Source organism: Lemur catta, chromosome 4, assembly GCF_020740605.2.
Source record: "Lemur catta isolate mLemCat1 chromosome 4, mLemCat1.pri, whole genome shotgun sequence".
Classification (NCBI taxonomy): domain Eukaryota; kingdom Metazoa; phylum Chordata; class Mammalia; order Primates; family Lemuridae; genus Lemur; species Lemur catta.
This window is the reverse complement of record NC_059131.1, coordinates 49,213,537-49,227,673: the sequence shown is the minus strand read 5'-3', so window position 1 is coordinate 49,227,673 and position 14,137 is coordinate 49,213,537. Positions and strand designations below refer to the sequence as shown.

Below are 14,137 nucleotides of genomic sequence, written 5' to 3'. Positions count from 1 at the left end.
GTTGGGCATTGGACCTCCCCATTATGGTTTTTAAGGTGGAAGTTGAGTTTTCTCACTTGGCTCTTGTTGGGGTGGGAGGTTGTGGGGCCACAGTGTTTTCTGTGGTTTTAGAGATGTTATTGTCAAAAGTGTTCTGTCTTACTAGGTTGTCCCTTTCTTGTTCGTTTGGCTAGAGAGGCAAGCTTTTGTTGTGGCTTTTTCTTTTTTTTTGCCTGTTCAGTTGACATTTCCAGATTGCTGACTTCTTTAGCTACAAGTCTGGGTTTTATTAGGCAAAAAGAAAACCCAGAGAACTCATAACACCATGTTGTTCCTTGGATCTGCCTTCTCTCCACTTTGCATAGTCTTCTTATGTTTTACATATAACATCCAGAGTTTTTAGTTGTACTTAGGAGAAATAATAGGGAAAAGTATATCTACTCCATCTTCCTATAAGTGAAAGTCCCCAAATTTACATTTTTGATATATTTAAACAGTTTTGTCAGACATATAACCATTATTGGACAAAATGTCATACATGTCGTTAACCATGTGATGCTTTGTATAATATTGTACTCAGGAGGACTGCTGGAAAATAACACCTTTATTGAAACTAAAATTCATTGTTCGCATTATTAGTGAAAATTTTTCCCTTCTAGGAAATAATGCAAAAGGTGTCCCAAGGCTCCTGACCAGTGAACAAAGATTTGAGAAAGACAGCCAAGCTCATGTTTTCTCCTGATCAAGAAAATCATCCATCTAAAGCACCAGTAAAATATGGTGAACTCATTGTCTTAGGGTAAGTTTTCTCCATCTGATGAGTTATAAAAATTGAATAATATATACTAACTTTGGCATGTAGGTTAAAAGTACATTTTTTAGAATTTATATTCCCTATTTCCAAAGAGAATTTAAAGTTACAAGGTAATGTTACTAAATCAAACTCTTTTAATTCTCAGATTTATGCCATCTTTTGTAAGTACTCAAACACTGTATAAATTTTGTCTCACCCTCACCCACAGAAAGGGCAAAGTTTCTTAAAGATGAGATGAAAATTGTATTTGTCTAATGTTACATAGTCATTCCATCTGTCTTCTGTATCCCATCTTTTACCAAAATTTGCCTCCACTGACTTTACCAAAAATTCCCTTTCCCTTCTGCTTTAGGTCATTTCATGCAGGCTAGTATTTATTTATTCTTTTGCCCCTTTGAGGTAGTTACTGCTTTGTGCTGTACTTCTTGATTTAAAGAGTTATATAGGCATATGGCTGCAGCATAATAACTCTGAAGCCCAGGACTTAGCAACTTGTTTGCTTCAAAAGTAATCTTATCCATGTAACTGCCAGAAACATAATCTGAAGATTGAGGAATAGATATTCCGTCATTCCAATTTATTCAATTTAAACTTGCCATAACTATCAAAATGGAGACACTAACAGAGGCTAGTGTTAGCCTTTGTTAACTAGAGATCTCAGAAACCAGAAATTGTAAAATTTGCTTTACCCCTGATGTTTCTCCCCATCTGCCTAAAAAGCAGCTCTAGACATTGCAATGTTTGGGAATCCGGTTGGTATAGTTCTTGTTTAAGTGAGAATATGTTGTTTCAGATGCAGAGAGTAAGAGAAACTGGGGAGGTAATATGGAGTTATCAGGCTTGACTGGAAGTCAGGAATCCTAGAGTCCAGTGTTTATTCCAACACTGCTAGCTGTATGACCCTGGGCAAGTCACTTAACCATTCTAGGCCTTAGTTTCGTCCTCCAGTAAAATGACAGTTACATAAGATCATCTAAGGCCCTTTGAAACTTAAAATTTTTTTTTCCCCCAAAGCTTAAATTTGATCATAAACTTAATATAGTAAGTACAATATTACGACTTCAAATCACATGGATTTTAATGGTGTTAATAACAAACAACTTTTAACTACCAAAAATTATTCCAAATTAAATTCTTCTAGCAGGAAATTTGGCAATCATTTGAAGAATAAAGTCTAAAACTTAGTATATGGTTTTAAACTGCTCTTAGCCTAGAAGTTTCTCAGTTAATCATTAGCAGTAGCAGTTGTCTCTGTATCTGACACTTCTGTCTTAAAATGCAAATAATGCTTCTTGCCAACCCTCTTCACTTCACTCAGTTTCATGCTTTTGCTACTCAGAAAAGACCTTTGAACTATAGGAACACAATGTGGGACTGAAGAGTATAAATCTAGAAGAGGGATGAGGTACGCAACTCAGAGGACAGTAGTGAAAACAAATGAGAAATCCACAGTGGGCCTGTTAACAATACATAGCCTAGAATAGCAAAATTAATGTATTAGCTGAGGGGCTGTACTTTGTATTTATAGCAAGACTAGCAAGATTAGCAAGGGCTTTCTCCAATACAAAGTGTTTTATTTTTGTAAAGGATCACTGTAATTTCTATCTACAAATGGCAGACATTGAGTAAACTCTCCTGTCAGCTTTAAAATATGATTCTTGCTTGTCAGCCACTATCGCAGGCCATTTTATAATCACTTTCTCTTCAACCTCAAAATTGTTCCTATTCCCTGCCTCATTTCCCCCCATATTGACCAACTAACTATATATGGGAGATCATCAAAGATTTTGTCAGGGGTGTGGGCAGTGAATGAGGAAAGATTATCATTAAACTACTGTTTATGCCTCAGTGAAGCAGTAAAGAATGACGTAATAGCATGACAGACTTGGATTCAAATACTGGCTTTGCCGGTGTCACACGTGTGACCTTAGGAAAATAATTTCTCTGAGCCTGTTTGTAAAAATGGGGACAATGATACCAATCTTGCAGAGTTTTTGTGAGGATAGATTAAGTGAGGTGATATATGGGATAGAACCCATAGTGCCTGGTATATAGTAAACACCCAGTTTTTTTTTTTTTTTTTTACTTTTTTCCTATTGGTTCAATCCTTGCTTGATAACACACACACACACACACACACACACATATGTTATCATGGAGAAATGGTCATAAAATCTGAACACCAAAATATATTTAACTACTGCTTAGCAGACATGTCAGTTGGACAGGTTCTGCTAACATAATATGAAAGTTTATATGTATATTCACACTTAGGCAAGTAAGTCTAAGAATTCTGTTATTTCAAAAGTTCAGCTATTTAAAATGTTTGGTTTATAATTAAAGGAGATTCTGTTTTAAACAATACATGCTGTACTTTTTAAAGGTTGTATTAGCACTTGAAAACATTCACCTTAAAAAAATAGAATGAGTTCATAAGGAGTCAGATATGCCATTAATCATCTCTATATTATTTTTAATAAAAGAGGAAAGAAAAAATATAGATAAATCTTTGTGTAATCCAAAAGGTACTTCTTTGTGACTTAGGGCATAGCCAGAAAGAATCTCATGTTATTTATACCCAGCCAGCTGGTCTGGAGATAAGCAATTGCTAAAAAGAATTTCAGATAATTATAATGTGCTAATGGATAATTAATTGGAGATTGATTCTGCAAGGCAAAGTAAAACATTTGTTTCATAATTGTGCAGTTCTTACAGGAGATCACCTAAACTTTTTTGTCCCTCCAACAGGTATAATGGGTCTCTCCCAAATGGCGATAGAGGAAGGAGGAAAAGTAGATTTGCTTTGTTTAAAAGACCTAAGGCAAATGGGGTGAAGCCCAGCACTGTGCATATTGCTTGTACTCCTCAGGCTGCAAAGGTAAAAAAAAAAAAAAAAGGCTAAGTAAATTAACTTGGAGAAATTGAAAGACCTTTATGCTTTTATGTGTTGTTTATATTCTCTAGCATTCCCTTCACATTTTTGTTCACAAATTTCCTTTTGTTTGGATTGGAGAAGAGACTTTGGAGACATGGTATTTGAAGGGGGCAGCCATGTGGAAGGGAATTGGACTTTTTTGTTATGACAAACCAGATCAGTGGGTGGAAATTAGAAGGAAACATTCCCTTTCCTTATTAAAAAAAGGTGGGGATGGGGCCAGAGCTTTATCTATTAAATACTACTCAGAATTGTGCAGTTGTGTACACTAAGAAGTAGGGAGTTCCCACTCTGTTACTAGAGGGGCCTCACCTGCGCTGGGTGAGGATTGTGATGTATAATATATGTATTCAGGTATTAGAAATGTGTTTGGATGAAGTAATTTTTTAACTAAGGGTCTTTACCCAAGATTCTATGGATTCTCTTGTCTTTGTTTTTGTTTCATGACTCATGGCTTTTAGCATAATGCCTTGTACAAAGTAGACCTCAATAATTATTAAATTGAATCAAAGGTATGAAAGCAAATGCCTAGCTGCATCTACAATATAGCTTTTCAACCCTCTGGCCTACTTAGTGCTTCTAGCCCCTTTTTCTTTTCATAACAAAAATCTCCAGAACTGGACCATCATTTGGGCTTTTCCTAGAGTGATAGACAAGTAGGGGGAATTTCAGATCTTTGCATTTTCTGTGAATTCCTCTGTTTCCAATTTTATATTATAACAGACTGAATTTGATACTGTTATGAGCAAATAAGAAAATTACAAAGAGTTCTCTGACTGTATCTTTAAGTAAGTAGCCCTACGATGTACATTAATATTATACTATCTGAGGTATATCTTTGTAAGTTAAATAAACAAGAGATAGTAAAATATGATGCCCTGTTTTCGGTCATAGCTTTAGTCTCTGAAGTTAATTAGGTTTTCAGCTTTGTTTTATATCCAATTTGGTGTGTAAAACGGAGCCTTGACTAGGACTCTTCTGTTAGTATTTGGGAGCCAGTAAATGTAGAAAAGGGACAGTTTCTTTTTAGCTGTTTTCTTTTGCTCCTTTGCAGAGAATGGATGTGGTAAACAAGTGGTAGAAGTGAATGGCTTATTGATCCAATCTGAGGAACTTCTTACAATATTTCCCCACAGGAGTGCTCTTGGCACTTTGGGTGTGCCTATTCTTCATTGTGCAGGACTGTCCCACATATTATAGGACAGTTAACATTCTTGGTCTCCTACCTACTAAATACCATTTGAGCCCTCAAGTCCTTGTAAGCCAAAAAATGCACTTAAATTTTTTCAGATGCCCCCTTGACAGTTAGTACTACCTTTGGTTGAAAACTACTATCAGGAAAATATTTCTAATCCGTACCTCTATATTATATTATTCTGTACTTTTTTCCCATTTTTACTGTGTCATTCCCCTCATGTTTTCATTTTCATCTCCTTTTCGTCTTTACCAGGCAACAAGAATCGTAAGGATCAAAGATTGACTCCTCTTTAAATTTTTAAAGAATGTATCAGCGAGGTCATGAAGAAAACTAAGTGTCTGGTCTGGCAGTCATCCAGGATGCATGGTTAAAATCCTGCCTTCCAGTCCAATGAGACTCAAACTTGACATAGTTCTTATTCTTGATCTAAGAGTAGGTTTAGTAGCTAAAAAACAAAGATTACAATCTCAAAACATACAAAACCATAGGTTTTTAATCTGTTTAGCTATTAGGAATTGATTTTGAAAATACTAAGTAATTATTTGATTGAAAAGGCAGTTTATCCAGGTGTGGTGGCAGATGCCTATAGTCCCAGCTGCTCAGGAGGCTGAGGCAGGAGGATCACTTGAGCCCAGGAGTTTGAAGCTGTAGTGTGCTATGATTGTGCCTATGAATAGACACTGCCCTCCATTCTGGGCAACATAGTGAGACTGGGGCTCTAAAAAGAAGTTAAAGAAAGGAAGAAAGAGAGAGAGAGAAAGGAAAGGAAAGGAAGGAGGGAAAAGTTGTTTAATGCTGAGTTGAGTTATAGTTAAATTGTAGGTTTTTAAACCTGTAAAACAATTATATAATGTTTATGAATAGATAAGTATATAGTAAAAAATATTAACAACATGCAGGTAAATGATCTACACTGCATTCTTGAGGTCAGATACCTCTGTGGAGAAAAGGCAATAGGGAGAGACATGTAGGCAGCCTCAATTGTATCTGTAATTTAATTTCTTAAAAAAAGAATCGGAAGCAAAAGTGGCATTGTTAAGCTTTGATAAAGCTGAGTAATTACTACCTGGGTATTTGTATATTTGAAAATTTCACAAACTTAATTAATCTTAAAGCCATATTTTTAAGGCTTTATCTATTACAGATTAGCTACAATTTGAAACCAAGTAAAAGCTTAAAATGCCAAACTTCTAATTAAGAAACATTTTTTCATTTAGTTTCTTTGCTGTGTATAACCACTTTCTTGTGTCTTTGTGTCTGTTTTTCTTTTACACAACCTGTTTCTACTTCCTTTGACTAGGTTTTTCCCCCCTTTGATACTATCTTCAACTCATGTGCATAGAAAATGCCTGAAAACAAAACTGAAAAGTTCTTTTTAGCAATGTTTTTAGTTTGGGATAAGTCAGCGGTATAGTCATAAGTATTACATGCCTTTCCTTTGGTAATGTTTAATCATTCTATGAATTTCTCTATATGTAGACCAGCATATGGCAAACATTTGTTGTCTGTAGAGTCACAAATTTGTTAGAAAACCAATTAACTCTGCTTATTAGTAAACTTTATAACTTTTTGAATGACATAAATAGGATTCTTCTTTTCTTGCAAGATTTTGTGTTTTATTTTTACCAGAGCAGTACTTAGTTTTGTTTTTAGTTTCTACATGGGGTTTGGTTTTGATTACTTTACAATTTAAAATACTTATAAGGGAGACCCAAATTTTATAGAGTTTTGGGTAAATGAAATTATATTCTTACTCTGTAACTGCTTCTAAATATTCCTTTATACCCCACTCAACCTGAGAAACTACTTTCACATCTGAGGTTATATAACAGTTGTTAACTTCTACCTTAAATTTCAGGGGGGAAATACATAAATATATGAGATAAATATATTTCTCTTTTCTTAATCAAAAGATAATCTGATTTATTTGATCTGCCTACTAATCTTTGCTATTAACCTTTTCATTCTTAGGCAATAAGCAACAAGGACCAGCATAGCATATCATATACTTTATCTCGGGCCCAGACAGTGGTGGTTGAATATACTCATGACAGCAACACTGATATGTTTCAGGTATTGTAACATCTGAAATGTTTTTTCTTAAAAAACAAAAAAGTTAAAAATCTATTGTTGGTGACTTTTGCTGTAGTCAGATAAAGGAGTATCATATTTTAATAATGTATTTCACTAAAATATATATTGATTTTTAAACCTTATCTATAGAAATCTGTGTAGCGTGGTTAAGAAAGGCTCTTGGAATCAGAATTCCTAGTAGATAGTACTTAACTACTGTATGCCTCAGTTTCCTCCTCTATATAAAGTGCAGATAATAGAATCTCCCTCATGACTTTTAGGAGGCTTAAATGAGTTAGTACGTGTAAAATACTCAGAGCTATGCCAGGCACCTAGTAAACACTTAGCAAGTGTTGGCTATTATTGTCCAGAAAAAGAAACCAAGAAATATTCTGCACACATGTATGACGTTTTTTGCCACTATTTCTCACTTTCCTTGCTGGGCAACAAAAAGTTCAGACAGTTTATAACTATTCATATCACACATGTGAAACCAAACCTGTTTCTCAGCATGTTTGGTCAAAGGTACTGGTACAGTAGAATTTTTTTTTCTCTTATTCTCTGTACCAATCCAGACTGATGTTTTTATAAACCAATAGATTTTAGGATAGTCAAGCCCAAAGCTGTAAGCAAAATCCTTTGTTTTCTCCCTTAATTTTGGGCTCTCTAAAGTTTTGAGCTTTTTAAAAACAAACTTAAGTAGCGCGTAGATTGCCTGATAATGTTCTTATAATGATTATCCCAGTGACTTTTCTATTTTTCTTTATTTTATTCTTTATAAAGGTGAAAAGGTCCATAAATATATTTAGTTTTAATCAATAGCAAAATAATTCTTTGAAGTCACTCCCTCCACCTAACCCATTTAATGAGCTGCTAATTTTTTTTTCTCTAGTTAATATTAGAATGTGAGTATTTGTTTATGTCTTCCCAGCTTTTACCAAAAATAAATAAATGACATCCTTAATGAAGATGAAGGTTTAGATTCACGAAAAAACCTAACACAAAACTTTAGGATGATCTTCCCCATTTTATTGCACCAACAAGCAATTAAAATGAATAGGCTTAGCTTTTTTTAAATCAAGATGCTACCAAGATACTTGATCACAGACTAGAATTTTAGCTTCAAAAATTACCTTATTTTTATTTGTTTACCCCTTTTGTAGATGAGGTTAACTGGAATCTTAGATTAAACATTATAGAATTACTGGGGGGCAGAATTGAGGTTAAACCAGGCATCCTGAATTCTGGGACAGTGTCTTCACTGTTTAATAATAAATGTCCTTAAATAAATTGCAACCTTTTTGGTTTTCTCCTTTTCATAAAGAATTTTTCCCAGTATCATAAACTGATTATACCCTTTCTATGAACATTTCAATGGAAAATCCAAGCATTTCTGCATCAAAAGTCTGAGACATGTCAGAAACTACTTTAATAAACTAGCCAGTCTTTGAGGAACTTGTATTATAAACATTCTGGGATTGTCTACCCTCTAAACTGAACATTTATTGTTCAAGCCATCAGATATTCATACTCCAACTCTATGCGTTGCTTGGCACTTTGAAGTAAATAAGGGAGATAAGAGTTGATTAAATGCCCAGGTGCTGCACTGGCAGTCTACAGAAGTAGACTTTTGATTGGGTTGAATAAGGATGGAGAAAAGACTTTACAGTATTGTCTCTTTATCTGGATCTTTTCATCAGATTGAGAAGGAACAACCAGTAGAAAGGCGTTCGGGCAAAAGAAGTACACAGTGTGGCAAAAGATTGATGAATAAGCTACTCATAGCTACAGTATACTTTGTATACAGAAACAGCAAGAAATTAGGCTGGACTGGTAGATGGGAGACAAATCTTGAGTCAGTTTCTAACTATTACTGGAAAGAAGAATGTAAGAAGTTTGGATAAGCTGTTAGGAACCATCGCAATTTCTCATGGGGTGGGGGAGAATGATATGGTCAGACTTATATTTTTTAAAGTAATAGCAGTTAGAAAGAGGAAGAATTACTAAAGTTTATCTTAATATACAGTCATATTTTGGCATCTGATCACATTCATGTAGGTTTTTTCTCCTTATAGATAATTAAGATTTCTTCCTTCTCACTGTCATTACCAGTATTTCTGATACCAGAAGATATCTTAAATCTTCTCCTCCAAGACCCAGATCAAATGTCAACTTTCTGTTACAATTTCTCTTCCCAGATAAGTGTTGCTTCTGCTTGATTCTAGATATTAATCTTCAGTCCAATCCTTGGCCTGCATCTTTTGGCTCTTATAGAGTCTTTTTAGTGTCAAAGGTCTGAGGATCATTTTCTTTGGATATCATTGTCTTAAAAATAAAGGAAAGAGACATCCAATTTTACATTTGTTAACCAATCAATTTCCCCCTAAAACCATCCAAACTAAATATAAGGACTTTATACTTGATGATTAGACAAAAACACTGAAGGGTTTATTTAAAAGTGTGCTGATATGAGGAACTCTTGAGGCTCAACTATGTGAAGAGTAACTTTTCAGAGTCATTATCCTTTACTCTGCATAGTTAATGCTTAAAAAAAGTTATTATCTTTGTAGAGGGTCAGTATTTCTTGTCAGTACCCACATTCTTCAATTTCATGATACTACTTTATAACAAATAAATGAACAAACTGATAATTTCTAAATGTTTACTTTAAAACACTGTGACACTTGTCACTTTTGTCATCTGTTCCACTGATTTTCTTTTTCAACTTTCAATATGAAATTAATTTATTTACTGGCTAATACCTCTGAAGACGTTTTTAAGTCTCTGGCACCTCACCCATCCAGAACTCTTATCTGAGAACCTTATCTCTTTGAAATATGGCCAAGAACCAGGAAGAAAATAAAAAGGACATCTAGGCATGTAAAATAAATGCCACAAAGTCCATGCACTGAAATTCCTTTTCTGTGCTCCCTGGAGAATCCTTCAAGCTCTCAAAAAGAATCTTTTAAAATACTTGTCTTTGAAGTTGGTTATTTGATTTCTCCACCCATAGCAGAATAAGAGTGGCTAGTTAGAGGAGGGGCTTGTTGCTGGAAACAAGTGTGACCAAAGGCAAGGAATGGTAGCTGGCAATCTGACAGAGAAGAAACAGGAAAATCTATGAAGTGTACATAGACTTCAAAACAAGGCTATGCAAGCCCTTAATGTAATGATCAGCAGTCTTGTACACCTCTTATAGCTGCTGAAGTCATCACTGCATTTTGGCTACATATAGATGATATTCATCGTGTAATGTCCTGGAGTGATCATAAAAGATTTACTTACATGTTCACTATATTCTCTTAAAGAAGTGAGAGTAATACATGGTAGACATATTTCCATCCAGAAGGGTTAAAATTAAAGTCTGCAGCCATCTAGAAATCTCACCCATCCTGAGTTCCTCATTCCCTGAGAGTTTCATATATTGTTTTAAGTTTCCACTTAATTCTGTGCTCTAAGTGATTACTGCATCAGAGAAAGTCTGACAGATTAGTTTTCAAGGGTATAGATGCACCCAAAGTTAAGTATGATAAGTTTGAGATTTAGAAATTTCAGAGGCTTAGTGTTTTCTCCTTATTGTGCCTTTCTTGAATGGATTTTCCACTGTGCTCTTTGAAAAAGCCTATTGGTATTTTTTTTTTTTTTTGTCTTAGATTGGTCGGTCAACTGAAAGTCCCATTGATTTTGTAGTAACTGACACAGTTCCTGGAAGTCAAAGTAATTCTGATACACAGTCAGTACAAAGCACTATATCAAGATTTGCCTGTAGAATCATATGTGAACGGAATCCCCCCTTTACAGCACGGATTTATGCTGCAGGATTTGACTCATCAAAAAACATCTTTCTTGGGGTAAAAAGCTTTTTTTCCCTAAATGATCCTTTTTTATGTACCAGCTTCTACTTCTAAATTACAAATAAATGGAACCTTACTACTCTTATTTCTACTAGGAAAAGGCTGCCAAATGGAAGACATCAGATGGGCAGATGGATGGCTTGACCACTAATGGTGTTCTTGTGATGCATCCACGCAATGGGTTCACAGAAGACTCTAAGCCTGGAATATGGAGAGAAATATCTGTGTGTGGAAATGTATTTAGCCTGCGTGAAACCAGATCAGCTCAGCAGAGAGGAAAAATGGTAAGCTCTAAATTGTAGCTTCTTATTTGGCTACAGTAAACACATAGGATGAATTGGACTGAATGTATTATATACATTACAAAAAAACTTTAATCTATTGCTGACACAGTACTAAGTGTGACTGTCAGACACTGATGACCATATTATACTAGAGGAGAGTATTTTAATGTTTCATTTAGAAAACTCTAAAAGTTTATTCTTCTGTCATATTATGTTAATGTATTTTAAAATCTATGCTTTCCTAAATTAAACAGCACTCTGAATTTTCTACCTAAATCTGTATATCTTTGAACATATCTGCCTAATTACAAATATTAGACATTGATTAGCCAGATATTTTAATCATAAGTTGCCTTTACTATAAGGCTAAAAAGAGATATGTTATTATTTGATATTTTTATCCTTGATTTTCAAACACATATTTTTCATGGCTGCCATCAGAGTTTCTTGAATATTTAGTGATAATCCTAGGAAATGTCATTTCTTGAATAAGGAGCATGTAAGACCACAACTCTTAGATAAACATCCAAAACAGAGTGGTGAATGTTTTTTTATTCTTGTCTCCTCTAGGTGGAAATGGAAACCAATCAGTTACAAGATGGCTCGTTAATTGACCTCTGTGGTGCAACATTGCTGTGGCGTACTGCAGAAGGCCTTTCCCACACTCCCACCGTGAAGCATTTAGAAGCTTTAAGACAGGAAATCAATGCAGCACGACCTCAGTGCCCTGTAGGTTTCAACACACTAGCATTTCCTAGTATGAAGAGGAAAGATGTTGTAGACGAAAAACAGCCGTGGGTATATCTAAACTGTGGCCATGTACACGGCTATCATAACTGGGGAAACAAAGAAGAACGTGACGGAAAAGATCGTGAATGTCCTATGTGTAGGTCTGTTGGTCCCTACGTTCCTCTGTGGCTTGGATGTGAAGCTGGATTTTATGTGGACGCCGGCCCTCCAACCCACGCGTTCAGCCCTTGTGGGCATGTGTGTTCAGAAAAGACAACTGCCTATTGGTCCCAGATCCCACTTCCTCATGGTACTCATACTTTTCATGCAGCCTGTCCCTTTTGTGCACATCAGTTGGCTGGTGAACAAGGCTACATCAGACTTATTTTCCAAGGACCTTTAGACTAACAGACAGTTGTCCTCCAGGATTCCATTATAAATTTATAAGCTAAGTGAGTGGGTTTTCAAACCTGTTGTCCACGTCACAGTTTTTCTGCTCTGGTTATTTGCATTAAGATGAAGAATTTTTTAAAACATTTATAATAAATAGTAGCAATTTCTGAGCAAAAATCTGGGAAACTCAAAGGAATTTCTGAAAGTACTAGTCTTCTGAATTCTGAGTTTTGAAAATATATTTTGAGGAAAAAAAGACATAGTCTAATTTGATGCCTTCATTTTAGTGTTTTTGAATCACCCATCCTCAGTGTTGAAAAATTGTTTTGTACAACTGAGGGTACTGTTGGTTCAAACTATGTTAGTTTACAATTTGTTGCAAACATTGTAAAATACAGCAACATGTATATTAACTTTTTTCTATTTATCTTTATTATAGAAAATATCTTAGAATGTTCTTGATAGAGTAGCATGGTAATGATGGTGTCACACTCTTAGTGTGAATGGTAGCTTATTCTTAGTGAGCACATAGCTCAAGGATTTGTAAAGTTAGGAAGAAGGACAAGAGAGCCTCTCTCCCCACCCCCATCTAAATATGGAATTTGGTAAATTAGAATACTTTGTAAAACCAAATTCATATTAATTACCATTGTGTAAGAGATGTTTGTTTTTAACCACATTGAAGATAATCAGGAAATATTTTTTTCCTCAATGTTTCTCTCAAGTGTAGTACTATAACAAAAACTTAATGCTAAGAAACATTTTATATGCTCCTTTGAATATGCAATTAATCTAGATTATCTATTTTTCTCCCACAATAACTAATCTGTTTTTAGTATCAGCAACATTTGGCAAGTTTATTTTTTGGATATAAACTGTCGTTCATCTGTTCACTGTTTCTAGAAAAAAAAAAATCATTCCCATAAGAAAAAGCATAAATTAACAAGAAAGGAGAATGACTTGATTTGCTTTTAGAAAATGAGATGCTTAATTAATTAATCATTCTGTATTTGGCTTTATGCAGATGTTAGGAAATGCAGAGATATAAAGGGTTACATGAAAGTAGTGCCCCTCTTTTTTAACCTAATAGGCCAGCCTTAACTGTGGGCCTGAATCCTAAGGACAGTTACCACAGTGGAACCAGTAAACATCTGGTTGGCAGATGAGCACTGATGACAGCAGAGTGGAGGGACACACTTGCATGGTCTGTTTATTCTCTAATTTCAATAAATCCTTTGCTTTCTGAAGCAAGAACAAGTTTCTCCTCTCCACTCCTACCCCCACCCTTTTTTACAATGTACCACAAGAAAAGTAGACAGTTGCACTACATCAGACCCTTTTTTGACACTTATAGAAACCAGTACACTTTTAGATTAAACAGAATCTTTTTTTTAACATTTTGATTTGTTTCCTTTTAGTTTGAAAAGTTGTATAATACTTAATTGATTGTAGCAAATTTTTGTATGTGGTAGCATAGCTTTAATTTATCCTATTACAATGCTGTTCTGAATTTTGTTTCGGTTTTAAAAAAGCAAAACTTGTTGCTTAGAAGCCATGAACTGTTTTATTTTACTTCAACTGTCATAATTTCCTTGTTTTTAAAAATGATCATTTGGGTTCACTCAGGAAATGCATGTCAGGAAACTTGTATTATAAGTTTATTAGTTGTGATGTATCAGTAACTGCTGTTACCCCAAAATCAAAGAAATATAATTGATTTTGAAGTTTTCTAGATTGTCACATGCTTTGTGACTAATGCAAGGAAATCAAGTCCTGTGTTGTATTTGTTCTAGTCATTTCTATTCAGGCTATATATTGTAGCTTAATTTTTATTTGCAATTAATTTATTCAAACTAAGTAAATACTTTTCAAAATAGA

General features: G+C 34.7%; 1 protein-coding gene across 3 annotated transcripts in view; it reads left to right on the top strand.

Moving 5' to 3' along the window:
- PELI1 (pellino E3 ubiquitin protein ligase 1) overlaps positions 1 to 14,137 on the top strand; it is a 55,116-nt gene extending 40,979 nt beyond the window's left edge. For 2 of the 3 annotated variants that reach the window (XM_045549727.1, XM_045549728.1), the window contains exons 2-7: positions 639 to 778; positions 3,542 to 3,671; positions 6,898 to 6,999; positions 10,653 to 10,850; positions 10,949 to 11,137; positions 11,708 to 14,137. In XM_045549727.1, coding sequence (XP_045405683.1) covers positions 708 to 778; positions 3,542 to 3,671; positions 6,898 to 6,999; positions 10,653 to 10,850; positions 10,949 to 11,137; positions 11,708 to 12,274 — 1,257 coding nt within the window. In that variant the 5' untranslated portion in view covers positions 639 to 707 and the 3' untranslated portion in view covers positions 12,275 to 14,137. The remainder of the gene's footprint in view (positions 1 to 638; positions 779 to 3,541; positions 3,672 to 6,897; positions 7,000 to 10,652; positions 10,851 to 10,948; positions 11,138 to 11,707) is intronic. The other variant, XM_045549729.1, reaches the window with a different exon arrangement.